Source organism: Gopherus evgoodei, chromosome 8 (assembly GCF_007399415.2).
Source record: "Gopherus evgoodei ecotype Sinaloan lineage chromosome 8, rGopEvg1_v1.p, whole genome shotgun sequence".
Lineage (NCBI taxonomy): Eukaryota > Metazoa > Chordata > Testudines > Testudinidae > Gopherus > Gopherus evgoodei.
The window spans coordinates 54,375,395-54,395,607 of record NC_044329.1 but is presented as its reverse complement, the minus strand read 5'-3'; the positions used below and the strand labels follow the sequence as shown (position 1 = coordinate 54,395,607).

The 20,213-nt window shown below is 43.3% G+C and overlaps 2 protein-coding genes across 7 annotated transcripts in view; one reads left to right on the top strand and one right to left on the bottom strand.

The window, feature by feature from the left end:
• RALGPS2 (Ral GEF with PH domain and SH3 binding motif 2) overlaps positions 1-20,213 on the bottom strand; it is a 281,794-nt gene that overhangs the window by 91,723 nt on the left and 169,858 nt on the right. The gene's annotated exons all lie outside the window — the stretch shown is intronic.
• The window catches only part of ANGPTL1 (angiopoietin like 1), a 44,436-nt gene that overhangs the window by 3,696 nt on the left and 20,527 nt on the right, over positions 1-20,213 (top strand). The window contains 1 exon segment of the mRNA XM_030571860.1: positions 18,116-18,960. Coding sequence (XP_030427720.1) covers positions 18,135-18,960 — 826 coding nt within the window. The 5' untranslated portion in view covers positions 18,116-18,134.

Here is a 20,213-nt window from a genome sequence, read left to right as displayed (position 1 = left end):
TCAGAACAAACAGCTAGCTTTCTTTGTATACAATTCAAATATACCAATTATAAAATTATACTCTCCACACCTACCTCCATTCTGCATACCTCTGCTGGCACTGACGTATTTAAAAGACATACAGTATTTGTTTTGGTAACATGTCATAACCAGGGAGAAACCAATGCTACACTGCAAACTAAAAACTAGATTAGGTTTGGATTTTTTTTTTAAGTTGGTAATAAAGAACATTATTCCCAATTAAATAGCAGCTTTGTAATAAATAAACCAGAAGAGGAATTTTGAAACAAAAATAATTAAAGGTGAATTGAAATGCTTTGTCCTGTATTTCCTTTTAAAACTGAGTCTGAAAAATGTAAATGTACTCTAACTCAAGCTCTATTCACAGTACCTGAATTTTTCTGCTAAAAATGTTCAACTATATAACATACAGTGCAAGAGCTCTGTGTGGCTCGAAAGCTTGTCTCTCTCACCAACACAAGATGGTCCAGTAAAAGATATTATCTCACTCACAATATAATAGCTAATATTGAGACAAGTAACATTTTATTTGCTTGTCTCCAGACTCAGTAAGACACTACTGCATTAGTTTACATTCAGTATATTTTCTTCACAGTCGTAAGGGTACAGAACTTGAAAAAGGAAACAAAATAAATATGCTACAGACTCTGATAGGAACAGCAGAAAAGTGCCGGGTGAATATACCGCTGACTTCCAGCACTACCTGGCCCCTTGTTTGAGATCTTTAACCTCTAGCAGGATACACAAGCACAGTGAAACGTTACAAATAAATGCATTTTAAATCAGCAGTGTTGCAAGCTCTTCCTCTTCACTTACTTGTCAAGACCTGAGTTCAGGCCCTTGGAGTTCTATATTTCCACTTAAAGTTGCAGGCATTACTAGACCTGGATATGAAATACAGATCCTTGATCTGCTTAAAAAGTCTATTTTTTTCCTATAACAGTTAATGACACCACATAAATTCTTCAATCTATGACTGACTAGTAAAAAATCCTTTCATTTTATATCTTATTTTTAAAATGAATGTGTCATTTTTAGGTCATACATTTTATCATCAATTTTGGATTTTTAAAGTTTTTAAAATACAAGTGTTTGAAAACATTTCAGTTTATCTTTAAATAAAAACATCTGATCTATTTATTCAAGCAAGAGATGAAGGCTACTTAAGAACATAATGTAAGAATGCCCACATTGCAACAGACCAATGGTCCATCTAAGCCTAGTATCCTGCCTTCTGACAGTGGCCACTGCCAGATGCTTCAGAGGGAATGAATAGCACAGGACAACTACTGAGTGATCCTAAACCTCTGACTGCCAGATGCTGGGACTGGATCACAGGGGATGAGACACCCCTTACATGGGTACTTATGGGTATTGAGTTGCTTGGTGGTGTTTAATGGTAGAATGTTCACCAAGCAGTGCCTGTTAGAACGAATGGGCATCCCCTCCTAACCTCCTTCTTACCATTTCCAAATGATCTGAGGGTGAAGCTATATAATGAGGCACTGCACCCACTACTGCCTCAGTTCCTTCCACCACTAAGCCAGCGGAACCACAATAGGACTCTGAGAAGAAGTATGAATATGCATAGTAAACTTGAAGAACTCAAGTTACAAATAACCTTCATTTCTCCAAGCAGCCCTACTTATGTGTAGTTTGACAAATAGTGCTGAAAGCTCAGGATGCAGGATCAGAGAAAAGACAGTTACTTTTTCCGTAACTGGTGTTCTTTGAGATGTGTTGCTCATGTTTATTCCACAGTAGGCGTGCATGCTCGCCACGTGCACTGGTGTTGGAAGTTTTCCCCCTTGCAGTACCTGTCGGGGAGTGCCCCAGTGGTCCCTGGAGTGGCATCTCCATGGCGTGATATAAGGGGAGCTGTGCTCTCCCCCCACCCTCAGTTCCTTCTTGCCACACAACTCCGACAGAAGGGAAGGAGGTCAGGATGTGGAATAGACATGAGCAACACATCTCAAAGAACACCAGTTATGGAAAAGATAACTCTTTTCTTCTTCTAGTGATTGCTCATATGTATTCCACAGTAGGTGATTCCAAGCTATATCTGTTGGAGGTGGGTAAGAGTTCATAAATTCTTGATATGGTTTGGGAGACTATCACATAATGTGAGGTGAAAGTGTGAACTGAAGACCACGTATCAGCCCTACAAATGTCCTGGATGGGAACATGGGCCATGCGCTCTAGTCGAGTGTGCTCACAATTGATGGCCGGGGATTCCCACTAGGTCATAACAGGTATGGATACATAATGTGATCCAGTTGGAGATCAGCTGACCGTAGATCAGCTGACCCTTCATGCGTTTGGACAAGGCAATGAACAGCTGCAAGGACTTTCTGAACAGTTTTGTCCGCTCCAGGTGGAAAGCCAGAGCCCATCACACATCCAGCGTGTGGAGGTGGCACTCCTCACTGGACGCATAGAGCTTGAGGCAGAGGACCGTTAGGAAAATGTTCTGACCCATGTGGTAGGCGGAGACCACTTCCAGGAGGAATGAAGGATGTGGACAGAGCTGGACCTTATCCTTATGGAACACCATGTACAGGGGGCTCGCAGGACAGGGGCCTGAGTTCTGAGACCAGTCTAGCTGACATGATTGCCATCAGGAAGGCTAGCTTCCACAAGAGGTTCGACCAGGAGCATGTAGCTAGCGGCTCAAACAGAGGGCCCATGAGGAGGGCCAGTGGCACCAGGTTCAGGTCCCATTGTAGGACTGGGGGCCTGACGTACTGGAAGGGACGATCCAATCCCTAAAGGAATCGGCCAGTCAAAGCATGGGAGAATACCGTGTGGCCCTGCACCAGTGGGTGGAAGGCTGATATGGCCACCAAGTGTACCTTGACGGACAAGGGCACCAGGCCCTGGGCCCTAAGGTGAAGGAAGTAGTCCAAAATGAGCTGGATCAGGGCAGCCACAGGGGAAGATGCCCCACTCATCCGCCCATCGGGAGAACCGAGACCACTTTGCCAAGTAGGCTTATCGCGTGGAGGGTTGCTTGCTTTCCAAAAGGACGCACTGAACCCCCTCTGAGCACGTTCTCTCCTCCCGGCCTTACCATTGAGTAGCCACGTCGTGAGGTGGAGTGCTGCTAGGTTGGAGTGGAGGCAGCGGCGCTGGTCCTGGGAGAGCAAGTCCGGGCGGGATGGCAGTGGCAGGGCAACCGCCAGGCCCATGAGGGTCCCATACCAATGCTGTCTGGGCCATGCTGGGGCAATCAGTAGGACCCGGGCCTTGTCCATCTTTATCTTTTCAGGACCTTGCCTATCAGTGGGAATGGGAGGAAGGCATAGAGAAACTGGGCTGATCAGGACAGCTGGAAGGCATCAGAGATAGCACTCCATCACAGCCCCCACCCACAGCAGAATTGGGGACAGCGATGGTTCTGCCAAATTGCAAACAGGTCAACCTGGGGAGTTCTCCACCCATGGAAAAGTCTATACACCATCTCTGGGTGAAGAGACCACTCATGTTGAGAGGAGAAGTCCCTAAATCAAGCGATCCACCCACAAGTTCCAGGAGCCCGGAAGGTGGTAGGCCTGTAGGCAAATGTCATGGCTATACAGAAGTCCCATAGCCTGAGGGCTTCCTGGCCGAGGATCGGGCCCCGCCTTGCCTATTGATGTAAAACGTCGAGGCCATGTTGTCTGTGAAAACCCTGACCACCCGGCCCTCCACATGCAACCAGAAGGCCATGCTCGCCAGCCACACCACCCTGAGTTCCTTGACATGTATGTGGAGGGCCAGGTCCTGCGCAGACCACAGATCTTGGGTATGAACATCCCCCACATAGGCTCCCCACCCCGGGTCTGATTTATCAGACACCAGTTCCATCGACAGTGGCCTGCCTGTGAACGGGACCCCCTGGAGCAGGTTTCCCGGAGAGGAACACCATTGTAGGGAGGCAATCACCGGTTCGCCACAGTGAGGACTTTGTCCATCCTAACTTTGGCCTGGGAGAATGCCGAGGCCAACCAGAGCTGGAGGGGCCTCATCCTGAGTCTGGCATGGTGGACCACATACGTGCATGCCGACATGTGACCCAAGAGCTGGAGGCACGCTCTGGCTGTCGTCACTGGAAACCTCGTGACTGTGTCGATGAGCCCTTTCAGGGTCTCAAACCTGTCCTGAGGGAGGGAGGCTCTGGCTGTCCTGGCATCAGGACCGCCCCAATAAACTATGTGTTGTACCGGGACTAGTGTGGACTTGGTGTCATTTGCCAACAGGCCCAAAGTGGCTCACATGGACAGAAGGAGCGCCACATGATCCCACGCCTGCGACCAGGAGCTGCCCTTGACCAGCCAGTCATCCAGATAGGGGAAGATCTGGACCCCCCAGTGCCTGAGGTAGGCCGCTACCACCAACATACACTTTGTAAATATCCTGGGGGCAGTGGACAGGCCAAATAGAAGGACCGTAAATTGGTAGTTCTCCTGCCCAACCGTGAAACAGAGGAAGCATCTATGCCCCTCAAATATACGGATGTGGAAGTATGTGTCCTGCAGATCGAGGGTGGCGTACCAGTCCCCAGATCCAGGGAGGGAATGATGGAGGCCAGGGAGACCATGTGGAACTTGAGCTTCACCATGTACTGGTTCAGGCCTTGCAGGCCTTCGGGATAAGGGAATAGCGGGAGTAGTACACCTTGTGTTTGAACTCCACTGGCACCACTTCCACCACTCCTAGGCCAAGGAGCCACCTACCTCCTACTCAAGCAGAGCCTCATGAGAAGAGTCCCCCAGTAGGGACAGGGGTCGGGGGTGCTTGGGCAGGGTGGAGGTAAACTGTAAAACCCTGGGAGATGGTGCTGAGAACTCATCGGTCCAAGGTCAGCCACGACCACTCCTGGAGGAAAGCACCAAACGGTTGGAGAAGGGAAGCTTTACTGTGGGTGGATCCCTGATGAGAACTGGCAGGGCACCCCAGGCATCCCATCAAAACTGCTGTTTCCCTGCCTGTTTGCCCCCTTGGAGGACCCAGGCAGGGGGGCAGGCCAAGACTGCCTCTGTAGGCGTGTCTTATAGTCCCACGACTTTTTATAAGTGAGCTCGTATTTAGAGTGGGTGGTCTGGGCAGGAGCCTGCTGTGGCTTAAACTTAGGCTTAGCCGGAGCCAGAACAGAGAGGCCCAGAGTCTGAAGTGTTGTGAGGGAGTCTTTCAGGCCATGCAGTTTTATATCTGTTTGGTCCACAAACAGAGCTTTGCCGTCAAATGGGAGGTCCTGCAAGGTCTGTGCCTCACTGGACAGCACAGAGAGCAAGAGCCGCAACACCCTTCTCACGGACACCGTGGAGGCCATGGACCGTGCAGCCTTCTCCATTGCATTGGACACTGCCTGCATGGTTGCCCTGGCGGCTGCTGTACCCTCCGCCACCAGCTCTTTGCCCAAGTCCTCGAACTTGGGCAAAGAGCCCCACAAGTTGAACTTATACCGGCCCAGGAGAGCCTGATGGTCTGTTACCTGTAACTGGAAGCTTGAGAATGAATAAATTTTCCCTCCAAATGAGTCCAGCCACCTTGAATCTTTGTTTTTTGGAGCAGGGGCTGATTGGCCCTGCTGCTCCCTATGGTTGAATGACTCGACCACCAGGCAGTTAGGAGCAGAGTGGGTGTATAGGTATTCATGCCCCTTAGTGGGCACAAAATATTTGCGTTCCACTCTCTTAGAGATGGGGGCCAATAAGGCTGGTGTTTGCTACAGGGCATTTGAAATTTTCGCCACCCCTTCGTGGAGAGGCAAGGTCACCCTGCCCGGTACTGAGGGGGTCAGTACATTAAACAAGGAGTCCGAGGGCTCCTCCACCTCCTCTTCCTGGAGGAGGTGGCTTGATGCCACCCTTTTTAATAGTTCTTGGTGAGCCTTAAGAGTCCTCCTGCAGGACGGAGGGAGCAGGGGCCGTAATCGCCTCATCGTGGGAGGGCGAGGAGGCCAGCACCGTACTTTGCATGTCCACCAGCACTGGAGGGTCCACCACCTGGTCAGTCTCCAGGCACAGTGTCAAGGATGTACGTCCCACCGACTCCTTCCTTGGAGGCTAGGAGAGAGAGGCCAATGGCCCTTCTGAGGCTCCAGATACCAAGCAAACCCCCACCAGGGGCTGCGTCGGGGGCCACAGTGCTCATCGGTACCATTGGCCTGGCCACGGGGCCCAGTGCCACTGCACCTACTGTGGCACGAGGGGAGCCTGGCTGGTCTGGCCCATCAATGGATGGCTACGAAGGTAAGCCGGGCTGACCTACAACCTTACACTGTCCCTGGACTGAGAGGAGCAGTGCTGACCCCGAGACCGCGACCTTGACGTGGAGGACTGATACCGTTTGTAACAGCTGCTTGGCAATCAGCTCCGACGGACGGATCCGAGATGGTGACTCACTGGCGAACTACTCCTGGGACTGTGGGAGCAGTGCTGTGGCAGGATCCAGGAGCGAGACAATGAACGCGAATGGTGTTAACGTTTGTGTTGCGACTGGCTATGATAGCCCCTCCAAGATGAGGACCTTCAGCGGCATCTGCCTCGGTCCCATTAACGTTCACTCCTCAAGGTGGAGCAGTGCCTGGAGTCTTGGTTGGATGGAACCCAGCCAGACAACCAGGGGGGTGTCAATGGCGACCTATGTGGACTACGCACGGAACAGTCACTGAGCGGCAAATGGCGAAGGGAATGTTCCCTCGACTGAGGGCGACTGCAGAGATCCCAGCAACAGCTTGCCTCTGGAGCGTGGGGCCAACATTGGTGGCACCCCTGGTACTGGCAGGGACATGATGTCCCGGGCCGCCTGCAGGGTCTCCGGACATCCGGGAAAGCCTGCTCCGACTGGACCGGGCTATTCAGCTCAACTTGAGACGGAGGCCTAGAGGCTGATGGGGAACAAGGACTTCCCAATACGGGTCTAGTCTTCGTCCCAGATTTACTCCGATGCCGCGGAAGAGAAGGCCTCTTCTTAGCCTTCTTGGCGTGCCCCACGGACGAGGAGTGGTGCCGACAAGTAGATGGTGTCGGGGGGTCACTGGGCACCAACATCATGGTGTCTGGTGGCGACTCGGAGTGGCGTGTCGGAGTTGGGGTCAATGCCAACTCAATGAAGATAGTCTGGAGCCTAATGTCTCTCTCTCTCTCTCTCGGTCCAAGGCTTAAACGACTTGCAAATCTTACAGCGATTGCCGAGATGAGTTTCACCCAAACAGCGTAAACAGTCTGCATGCAGATTACTCACTGGCATCGGGCACCTACAAGTGTCACACCACTTAAAACCTGGGCCACGGGGCATGCCCCAGCCCGGGTACGCTAGCTAAATTAAACTAGAACTAATCGGGTACTAACTACAGGTCACATACACTGAACAAACAAGAGTTCTGGGGACAAGCTACAGCAAAGCTGGAGCAAAGCATTTCCAAAGCACCTTCACTGGCGGCAAGAAGAAACTGAGGGTGGGGAGAGCATGCAGCGCCCCTTATACCGCATCATGGAGGAACCACTCCAGGAGTTGCTAGGGGCGCTCCCATACGAGTACTGCTAGGGGAAAAACTTCCAACATCCGTGCACGTGGCAAGCACGCACACCTACTGTGGAATACACATGAGCAAATCACTTGAAGAACTAATTAAATAATGACTGAGGCAATGCTCTGCCAAATTTGGCATCACCCTTCAAAGCTACACTGAGAACATGTATGTATGTACTCACTTCCAAGTAGCAAGCTTGCAAATTTCTCCAATAGCAACATGTTTAACACAAACAAGAAATGCTTGTACAGCTCTAGTAGACTGAGGCCCTACAACAATAGGCACAGGAATTTCTGCTAACTTGTAACATTCAACGATGTATGGTTTAAACCATCTAGAAATAGTCTGATCAGAGTGACTCTCATGATTCTTGACAGAAGAAACAAAACCAATGTAGATGATTTTCTAAAACTCTTAGTTCTATTTAAATAATACGCAGGAACCCTTCTAGAATTTGAAGCAGATAACACAGATTTCCCTTTATTAGGGCATGGATTTGGGAAAAATACTGGTAAATTTAGTTTTTTGATTAATATGAAATCATTTTGGGTAAAAATGTGGGATCAGGTCTAAGAACCACCTTAACTTTATGAAAAATTGTAAATGGCTGATCAACCATTAGGATATGCAATTTGCTCACCCTTCTGGATGAATAATGAATATTGTTTTATACATAAAAGAATGAACACTCTGCTAAGTGTTCAAAAGGGAATTTCATGTTAGATAACTCCTTCATAAACTTTTTACTTATACTATGCACAAAAGGCAATCTACCATCATCAACAAAAATATGGTTAAGTTGAGACAGCTGCCAGGTGAACTTTTAAAGAACAACTGGATAACTCTTCAGATTTTAAGTCCATTAAATACTCCAAAATACAGGGAATAAAGCTGGACTAGAGAATCATATTTTCCTGCATCCAAGCAACAAATCCAGACCGTTTAAAAGGAAACACTGTCTAGCAGACACTTTTCTAGAAGTGAGCAGTACATTCTGCACTAATGAAGAACAGGACTTTTCAAGATTAATCAAAGTCCGATAGCCAAATTAAGAGGCTGAGGATCTAGATAACGGAATTGGCCTTGTTGCTGGAACAAGAGATCTGGAGACAGAGGGTGATGCATGCAAACCCTGTTTGACAGCTGAAGCAAATCAATGCTGGCTTAGTCAAGCTAGACCAATCAGTATAATTCATGCTGCTCTGACCCGACAAATCTCCTGTGCTGCTTTCTGAATTAATGGAAAGGGGCAGGGGAAAGTATACAGAAGACCCCATTCCCTAATGCAGAAAGACAACATACGAGGTGGAATGACTGTCCCTTCCTGCCTTTAAACAGAAGAGAGAACAATTTTGGCTGAACCTTGTAGCAAACTGGTCTATGTAGGGGCAACCCCAGCTGCAGAAAATGTCTTGCACTATTTTGGATCTTCAGGGACCACTTGTGCATCTGAGAACTGTTCCTGCTGAGACTATCTACCAGCACACTGCCCTACCTTGCTAAATACAGGGCCACCAGACAGACCAGTCCCATAATTTGACTGCTTTGACATATAATTGGAAGGCATAAGCACCTCCTTGTTTGTTAGATGTAGCACATCACAGCTGCATTGTCCATCATCATACCTGAACAACTTTCCCCTCTATATGAGGAAGGAAATATTTGAGAGCCAAATGAAGGGTTGTTCACTCCAGCACATTTATAAGCAAGCTGGTTTTCTGAAATGTCCAGTATACATGAATTGTAAGAAGACCTAAATGTGCTCCACATCTGTTGTTTAAAGATCTGAAGATATGGTGACTACTGGTGAAGGGAGATTGAACAGATCTCTGAGAATTTGATCTGTCCATCCACCTCCTCAACAAATTTAGAACATCTTGAGGCATGGTGACAAAATCTGAAGTCTGTCTAGATTGTGTTTCTAGGCTTGAGATATCCAGTGCTGCATCAAACTCATTCTGGGGTCAGCAAACAAAATTACATAAATAGCATTAGCCATGCCATCCAACCAATGAGACCCAGGCAGATCACTTCCTGGGTTTGACAAGTTCATGTTTCCAAAACAGACTGCACTACTTTCAGAAAACTGTCCTCTGGGAGCAAAGCATTCCCTACTACCAAGTCCAACACAGAACCTATTAAAAGAATTCTCTGGGTTGGACAGAGATTCAATTTTTCGACATTCAGAAGCAGACCCAGATCCAAAAGGAGGGAGGTTATAACCCTGATGTAAAGAAACAGACCCTTGCATGCAGCAGCCTTCAGCAACCAATCATCCAAATATGAGTAAACAAAAATACTATATTTCCTCAGATGTGCTGCTACCAGAGTAAGGCACTTAGTAAAGATTCTTTGCACAGTGGACAGCACAAAGGGAAGGACTTATTGGAAATACCATTGTGCTACTATGAAATGAAGATATTTTTGATGACTGTTGGACAGAAATCTGAAAATACGCATCCTTTAAATTGAGAGTTGAGAACGAATTCATAATTGCAAGTGTGAGGGTATAATGGAGGCTGAGTTAACATAAGAAATCAAATATTCTAAATGTATCTGTTCAATTTTCTTAAATCTAAAATTGGATGAAACACCCCCCTTTCTTCTCTAATGGGAAGCACCTTGCATAAAACCCCTGACTCTACAGATGTTTGGGTATCTTCTTGATAGTTCACATCAGGAGCAACTTTTGTACTTCCAAAAGTGAAATAGCCTTGTGAGAAGGTTCCCTGAAAAGGGTAGGAGAAGGGAAATTGAAAGGGGGTAATTTTTCTGAACTGAATGACACAGCCCTTCTCTATAATTTCTAGGACCCACTTGTCCTATGTAATAAGTCTCCATTTGTTGATGAATTGGGATAGCCTGTCTCCAAATAAAGGAAAGGATAGATGCTTGCTGATTGGTCCATGACTCTCAATCCTAACATCAAAACCAATGCCTGGCATTCAATTAAGACAAAGAGGAGGGAGAAAGTTGTTTCATCTTACGTCTGGATCTTCAGACCTCTTTTTTTATGCTGATGAAGATGTAGCTTGCTGATAGTACTGCTGACAGCTGTAACTTGAGGAGAATGAAGGTAAAACTGTCTGAGAGCAGAAAGAAGGCATAGGACTCCTAACATAGGGCTAAAGACCCAGTGACTGTGCAGTGGATCTAGTTTCCTTCAATTTTTCCAATAGTTCAGTTGCTTTGTTCCGGAAAAGACGATTGCCTTCAAAGGGGAGATGTTCCACTTTAATTCTTGTGTTCACAGCAAGGGAAGAAGAATGCAGCCAAGCATGTTCCTCAAGGTAACTGTGGATGCTAATGCTTTGGCGGAAAAGTCCAAAGCATCAAACAAAGCCCTTAGACCATACTTCGTCACATTGTCCTGCTGTGAAAATAGCATTCATGTGCCTTCTTTTATCATCTTGGACAAACACAGACATCTTTTCTCATGGACAGAACTGATAACAGGTCATCACCGCCTGATAACTAGCCATCCTAATACTGAGAGAAGAGACAGGAAAAAAAAATCTCCCCCAAGTGCATCAATCTTCTTTCTCTCTGTGCCAGCGGAGTGGAGTGGGCTTGGCTGGACCTAAGCCTCTTAACTGGCAGCAATTACCACCAACAACTTAGACACAGGATATGTATGGAATTAAGAAAACCCCATCATGGGGTAGCTGATCCTCTTTTTAGAAAAGTGGACAAAGTGTATGGCAAAAAACAATAGTTGTTCAAACAGTCTTAGCAGGCTGTGAAGGACCAACCAGAATTGGTATGGCAGCATATTTCTTGAGGTAGCCCAAAGAATGTTGAATACCATATGGGAGGTTTCCTCCACAGACACCAAAAGCAGGCTTAATGTGGATGCCATCTGATCCATCAGGTCACAGAACTGTAAAATGTGTTCAGAAGGGGAAGAAGCAGAAGCCACACCCACATGTTCATCTGGTGATAAATTGGGGTCAAAGTCAGTATCCATTTGTTCTGGTTCAAAAAGAGGAGCTCTCTCCTCATCTTCCTCTTCAGATAGTGTATCAGGCACAACTTTCTGAGCTGAAGACAGTCCCAGTGCAATCGGATCCAGAGATTTCTGAGCTATTGGATCCTTATCAGATGAAACTTTGTCTCCCAATCCATAAGAAGAATGATTAAAAAATTCCTTTGGTGGAACACAATAGGGCTGTGGAGTCCAGGACTGCCAGTCTTTACAACAGGAAACATACCTTTAGGAGGGGCAACAAAGGAGTTGGGGAACCCTGGCTGAGTAAACATGAATTGAGATGATCAGATCTCTTAATTCTTCTTCTAAATAAGGATCCAATCTTGGATCCACTGTGGACTGCACCAGCTACAGCATCAGACCTGGAACGCGAAGAGAAATAAAAGGTGAGAAAAAGATCTTCATTGATGACTCTGTAGGAGTCTCCGGACAAGGGGGCATAGATTCAGAGGAAAAACTAAATCTCCTCTGCTCTTCTCTTCATGAGAAATGGATACCGATTGCAGAGCAGGTGAAGCATGTCTCTTCCTTATCAACTGCCCCTCAGTCAGATCAGAGAAATATTCAGACACGAAATGGTGCATATCAGCCACCACAGTAAAAGACCTCTTTAGATCAGAGGATGGTCCCTGAACAGGAGTGGAGGACAGAGCCAATCCCATAAACCTGGAGAGTACCAGATCTGGAGAAATACTCAGCTCCACATCTCTGGTCTTCAAAGCTAAACCCAGAACCAACTTGGATTTCAGAATTGAAACAGCAAAGGCCACAGAGTAGGATGGATTCTATAAGTCTGATGTATCGGGTCTGACACTGCTAACAGTGGCTGTCTTCTCCCTCACATTCTTCCTTGGAATCACTACAGCTGGAGCCGATGACATGGTTCTAAGATCCTTAGCAGGCAGATTGTCTTTTCCCACCAACAGTGCCTTGGAAGCCTTGACAGCTTTAACAGAAGGATCCTGAGCCAGAACCAATGAAGATTAGAATGACTTGAAACCTTTAAGACGCTTAGTGTTGCTAGAGGAAGCCACAGAAGCAGAAACTGGCCTGAGGACTTTGGATTGAACAATCATTCAAAACAAGGTTTAGCAGCTAGAACTTCCTTAAGTAGAAGCACTTGCAGTTCATTGTGCCTCTCTGGATGTGAAAGTCGTGAAAATGAACACCCAGAAGTACAACCTTTGCCCAGGCATGTCAGGTATCTAAAGTGGTCATTGTATGCCAGGAAGACAGCTGTGTATGAAGCACATCTCTTAAACCCCTGGTTTCTTCTTTGGCTTCACCATTACGCAGAAGCAAGCCTACCAGCTATACTAAATTGCCACTTATCACTATACTTAAACTAAAATATACACTAACAACTAAAAGCTACCAAAAGCACTATCAATAAAGAAAATTCCCAGATCCAAACAGACTGAAGCAGTTCACTTCTGTCTGGTGCAGAGGTTGGAAGGAACCGAGGCAATAGAGCAGAGATTAGCAACCTTTGGCACGTGGCCCGTCAAGCACGCTGGTGGCCGGGCCGGTTCGTTGACCTGCCGCGTCCACAGGTTCTGCCGATTGTGGCTCCCACTGGCTGTGGTTTGCCACTCCAGGCCAATGGGGGCTGCGGGAAGCGGTGCAGACTGAGGGATGTGTTACAGGGTCCCCTTATACAGCCTCATCCTCAGAATGTTCAGAAAGGCTGAGGGGAACAGAAAAGAGGGGGCGCACATGCACTCTAATGGGCACTGCTTGGAAAAGGTTCTACCATTTGGTGAGTGAATATGCAAAGCCACATGAACTTTTTATTACAACCTTATTAGGAACCCCAGTTGTGTCAGTCAACATCAGTATTGAACTGCTGAATACCACACACGTAGGGGAGCCAAAGTTTTCACAGTTGGAAGCTTCTGTGACAGCACACAAGTTAACAACGAAGTCTGTCTCTCAGAAGGAACTCATCTTTGCGTGTGTATAGGCACATCTTAGTTTCAGACCAGCTGTCCACACAGCAGAAGGTTTAAACATTTGTTTATTTTGGAGTTCTAAGACACAGCTTGAGCAACTGTTGTCATGGTTATTCCATTTTAGACCATTTAATTCCTTTTATGGTCAGACAGAATGTCTGTGGCCCCACTCCTAAAAACACTTAGGTATGTTTGTAACTTTACTCATATGATGAGTAATGTATATGTGTATACAGGATAGACACATATATATTAATTAGTTCATTAAAAGAACTTACAAAAGTAGACTACAGCAGAAAATCTGAATGGACTAGGTGCTTTATTGCAGCACATTTGCTTTTAAGAAATATTACTTGTATTTCAGAGAAAAAATACAGCATACCAATTTTATTTCCATTTGTTCAATAATTTTAAAACCGTTACTTAGGCTGTGTCTTTGTGACAACCATGGATTCCATAATATTTATATTTTTTAAAAGTATTTACAAGACTATTTTTGAAATGTCTGTGTGAAAAAGGACCAGAACATAGTTTTTTTTATTGAGTTCATATTTTTAAGGTCTCTTTCACCCCAGTTATAAACATCCATTTTTAAGGAGAGTTAGGAGAGCCAGGCTGGGATTACAAATTTAGTTTGATTAGTCAAGGATCTGTTGAGAAGTACAGTATATTACAGCAAATGGCTCTGATTTCTGATATTTTTATCATGACTCATCTGAAAAAGTTTACCTCGAACACTAAGCATTGCACAATTGGCTAAGTACATTACACATATGAGGGAGGGGATTACCTTCATATGGATTAGACTACACAAATTAGTGATTTAGTGTAGCATAACTCTTCCTCTCTGACTTTTTGTCCTTTTCACTAGGACTACCTCATAATTTGTCCTGAAATATATCATGACAAAAAATGTTGCTGTTGTCTACTGACTTCACAGACAGTGTACCTTTAGCAGTTATTTCTACAATTAACAAAACACCCACACAGGTTCCGCTTCTGGAAAAAGTATTTAAAGTGGTGTATTTTCTGTTTAAATGTTTTGTTATTGACAATCACTTGCTACTGTGTATAAATTGTGAAATATGCAGGAATATCAAAATGTACATTATTTCAATTAAATTTTCACTACAATGGTCTTTTAACAGTGGCTATTTGTTTGAAAAATACCATTTAGCTCTGGCAGTCTAGTAATCCAATTTAAAAAAAGACTAGAAATATATGTCAATACTTTCTTGCTGGCTAAAACAGAAAAACCATGTAAATATTCAACATTCTGGTAAAACACTGAAGGTCTTGATTGTTAAATCATATGAAAATGTTAAAAAATGTGAAATTTGCAAAATCAATTACTCACAAATTAGGAAATGCCAGAATTAAGATGACTAAAGGCAACCTGAATTCTGACACCTTGTTCAAATACATTGTGACCTTTCAATTATATGATCACGTATTATGTTTTCCTGCATAAATCAATATTTTTTGAAACCAGGACCTTCAGACATATAGCACAGAGCTCTACAACTTAAGCTAAAAGAGTAACTGACAGAAGAAATAGATATCCTGTATATGGACCAGATCATAGAGGGAATCTGACAATTTACCAGTTATTTACACAGCTATTTGCTAGACAGCAACTCTAACATCAGTGAGTAGCATAAGACAAGAACTTGTGACCACCTGAATCCCAGCCCAGTGTACTTAGGCTAAAGGGCATTTTTTTTTTTAAATAGGTGAGGAATTTCTGTCTCTCTCTCTCTCTCTCTCTCCGGACTTTGCCAGTCCTGTTGTGGGTGCGGAACAGTTGTTTCCATTTAGGGACTGTCCAGTGAAAATGGGGATGAGTGGGGTATCCATTGTACCAAGGGTTATCCACCCCTGTACCATAGGGTACTCACCAATTTCCCTCCTGAAGAGGAGGATTGTGTCTGGGCTGATACTTCTGCACAAAGCGTTTGTGCAAAAGTGGCAAGTGCAGCATGAAACCAATGAACTTCTACTTAGTTTTACTCTGCTGCTCTTGGTAAGTCACACAGAGACCATTGTGCAGTATTGTGTACAATCTGCTAATATTAGGCCGAGGAGGAGAGAGAGATTAATTTCAGCTCTGCCCATAGCTGAGAGAGAGAGAGAAAGAGAGAGAGAGAAAAATCTCCCTGACAAAAGTGAATCATCTCTGAAGCCATCACCTTTCCACAAGTCAATTAGTCAAAGATAATGATAAAAAATAGTTAATTTATTCTGGGTCTGAATACCACTCGCTATTTATAACAACAAATACAAAACAAAGAGAAATGGGAAAATTTAATCAATAGTCCTCAGATTTTTCAATGTATTCTTACTTCTCTACATAACAGTTTAAGCAAACACATTATTTTAATGTGTCATATGTTTAATTTATAACAGTTATAGCTGATAACGCATGTTTGACATTTTCACAGATTAATGGGTTGCTTCTTTACAAGTTATCTGGAATAATGGCAAATTTATCATAAAGATGTTAGGAAAAAAGGACAGTTTATTAAAGACTTGTTTTTTAAATGATTGGTAATAAAAATCCCTTAATACTCTTTAGGACACCTAAAAGCATGCATAAAACTAACAAATACTCCTATTGCTTCTTCACTTCTACCAGAATGTAGTCCATTAACCACCATGTATGTTTTCTGAAAGGTAAATATTAACCTGCTGAAGAAAATATAATTTGAAGTATAAAACAATTTGTGGGAAGTTGTTCTCCCCCTACCTTGCTTTTTACAATCTGATTTGTAGTTTTGCAGTGTGTTTGTTTTATTATACCTCAGAGTAGAAATCAAACTTTTAGGAGAAAAAGTCACAAAAAGCAAACATTCTTTGCTAATGAACTGTTTAATCAGAATTGTCATTAAAATGACGGGCTTGTCCACAAGGTGCAGTAATGTGCACCAGAGGGGTATGAATTGTTAAGTGAACCAACATGTTGCACGCTAACTGGCCCGTGTAGACCCTGCTCGCAGGCACTCAACGTTCCCTAGTGTGTAGTGGTCAGTATTAAACATCAAATGATCCCAGACACTACATTCTAAATATTTAGTTTCACAAAAACAAAGATCACTTACTTGTTTTCATTCATATATGAAAAAAGATAATCACATTTTCATCAGGTCAGGGCACATGATCTCACAGCTAACCCTATCATTACGTTTCTTACAAACCAAATTTACTTGAATACATTTTTTTCAAAGTAAAATTATGACAACCATGTTAGGGAGATCTCCAAAGCCACTAGTTGTAAATCTAGGTGTAGACATAACTATAAAAATATGTAGAACTAAGGCTAATATTCTGCAAATTACAAAAATTGTTTCAACCTCAGATTTTCTGGAAAGCCCAAATCAGGATTTACATATTTTTTTGGCTACAAAAATATTACAATATTTCCATATTTTAATATTTATGAACATATGGAGCCAGGCTTATTATCAAATAACTACTTTTATCTGAACATACTGGAACTTGTTTTCTGAAAATGTATTCATTCAAATTAAAGCTAAAACATGTCTACTGCCTGACATCTTTCAGGTCTTGATGCTTCAAGAAAGGAGATAAGTTGTTCAATGCAGTTTAAGTCCAAATAAATATGTAATTTTGTGATAATTAAATTTAACATGTGTCATAAACAGATAGTTAAGGGTTAATGCCTCTTTTACCTGTAAAGAGTTAAGAAGCTCAGTAAATCTGGCTGACACCTGACCAGACAACCAATCAGGGGACAAGATACTTTCAAATCTTGGTGGGGGGAAGTCTTTTGTTTGTGCTCTTTGTTTTGGGGGTTGTTTGCTCTTGGGACTAAGAGGGACCAGACATCAATCCAGGCTCTCCAAATCTTTCTGAACTAGTCTCTCATGTTTCAAACTTGTAAGTAACAGCCAGGCAAGGCATGTCAGTCTTATTTTTGTTTTCTCAACTTGTAAATGTTCCTTTTTGCTGAGAGGATTTTACCTCTGTTTGCTGTAACTTTGAACCTAAGGCTAGAGGGGGTTCCTCTGGGCTATATGAATCTGATTACCCTGTAAAGTATTTTCCATCCTGATTTTACAGAGATGATTTTTACCTTTCTTTTCTTTAATTAAAAGCCTTTTTTTCTGAATACTTGATTGATTTTTCCTTGTTTTTAGATCCAAGGGGATTGGATCTGGACTCACCAGGGATTGGTAGGGGGAAAGGAGGGGGGATGCTTAATTTCTCCTTGTTTTAAGATCCAAGGGGTTTGGATCTGTGTTCACCAGGGTATCGGTGAAGTCCCTCAAGGCTACCCAGGAAGGGGAACGTTTTGGGGGGACAGTGAGTGATCCAGACACTGAAAATTCTGGATGGTGGCAGTGATACCAGATCTAAGCTAGTAATTAAGCTTAGAAATGTCCATGCAGGTCCCCACATCTGTACCCTAAAGTTCAGAGTGGGGAAGGAACCTTGACAACACGGTAAGAAAATCTCAGTTTGGCCAACATCTGTAGCAGAGATGTCTCGGTTGTATTTGTGTCATAAGTAAAAATTTGTGCTCTTCCGTGATGTTGCATGATATAAAGTAAGGCCTTAAAACTGGATTCTGATTAATTAACTTTCTTTCTATTTATCCAATGATTAATCTTCTGAAAGCCACCACATTCATCTTAAAATGAAGATATCTATATGGACTTTGGGTGTGCTATTATTCCTACTACTGTCTACAGGACACTGCACAGAAAAGTCTGAACTCAGTAAAATATCCCCGAAGAGGCACCCTCGTTCAACAGACGGTGGAGAGGAAGGAAAAAAATGTGGTTATACGTTCTTGGTTCCTGAACAAAAAATAACAGGGCCAATCTGTGTAAACACCAAAGGACTAGGAGCAGATAACAGAAAAGATGAAATCACAAGGATGGACATAGAGAACCTGAAGGAAGTACTGTCCAAACAGAAGCGGGAGATTGATATCTTGCAGCTAGTGGTGGACGTGGATGGAAATATTGTGAATGAGGTAAAACTGCTGAGAAAAGAAAGTCGTAACATGAACTCCCGAGTCACTCAGCTCTACATGCAGCTCTTGCATGAGATAATCCGAAAGCGTGATAATTCACTTGAGCTTTCCCAACTGGAAAACAAAATCCTCAATGTTACAACAGAAATGTTGAAGATGGCAACACGATACAGGGAGCTTGAAATAAAATATGCAGCACTAACTGATCTTGTAAATAATCAGTCTGTGATTATCTCTTTACTGGAAGAGCAGTGCTTGCAGATACTGTCACGACAGGACACAGACGGATCTCCTCCTCTTGTTCAGGTGGTGCCACAGCACATTCCTAACAGACAGCACTATACTCCCAGCCTTTTGGGAGGTAATGAGATACAGAGGGACCCAAGTTATCCTAGAGACAGAGACATAAGGCCACCACCTGATCCAGCTACTTCCCCCACAAAAAGTCCTTTCAGGATACCACCGCTAACTTTAATCAATGAAGGTGAGTTGATTAACATGCCCAAAATAAAGAGAATGTCATGTAAACAAATAGACAATCCTCTTACAATGCTTACTTATAACTAGAGTGGAATGAATAATTCAAAATGAATAATTTATTCAGCAAATTCAACCTCTTCTGATGATAAATAGGTTGACAGCAGCTGTAGATTCTCAAATTTATTTGTCAAATAATTTCTATGACTAATTCTTGACCTATAGATAACATGAGAACTTTGCTGCAAGTATTTAATATTTGAAATTGAACCTGTGTAAGTAAGTCTCACTGGTTACAGGTTGTAGAGAACTACTTTTACTTCCAGACTGGATGAGCATAAGTTGGAAACAAAATTTGAATTCTGCAAACATTGTTTGATACTTACTTACTGCTTTTTCTATGAACATTATTGTCCCACAAGTTACATTAGAGTTTTGTGAACAGCAAAGAAAAGAGAAACTCCCTGGAAGTAAATGCAGCTAGCAATGTTTGCTGTATACACCAGTTCTACTTACACTCACTATGCATTATTGCACTGTTGGGTTTCCAGCCTTAATAAATTCTTAACACTTGGCAGATTTTGACTTTATGATAGCAGGACAATTTGATGTCACAACAATCCTCTAAACAACATTTTATTCTTTAGGCTGGGAATTTCAAAGGAGCTTAAGATAGTAAGACAATCAACTCCAAAAATTGAAGTTAGACGCCTAACTCATTTAGGCTCTTTTAAAAATCCCAACCATAGATATTTAAAAAGAAAAACATTTTTTCCAGCAAGGGAAAGATAATATTGCATTTGTTTTCTTTATGAAAGTATCATGAGAACACATTTAGGAGATTCATTGAATGTTTTCAGTTCACTGTCCTACTTCACCCAATTATATAGATTCACAAAGTCTTTAAAAAAACAGTGACAATGAAAGAAAAATGCATTTAATCTGGGGGTTACTGGAACTCCAGCATGATTCCTAGACATGTTATTAATAGGGTGGATTTGATTTAGATCATTAGTCAGGAAGACTCGATTTAATCATGGATTTCTACATAAAATGCATTCTTGTTGGTTGTTATAACCTTAATACATATTCTTCACAATTCAAGAGATAGATGTAGGTTTCATTTTTAGAAGGTATACATTATACATTTTTAAAACAGTGATTTATTTTGAAAAAACATTTCAGATTAGTTTTACACCTGTATCAGAAAATGAATGATTATTTGGTTATTTCATTTACCAAAGGTAATTGAAGCAGATA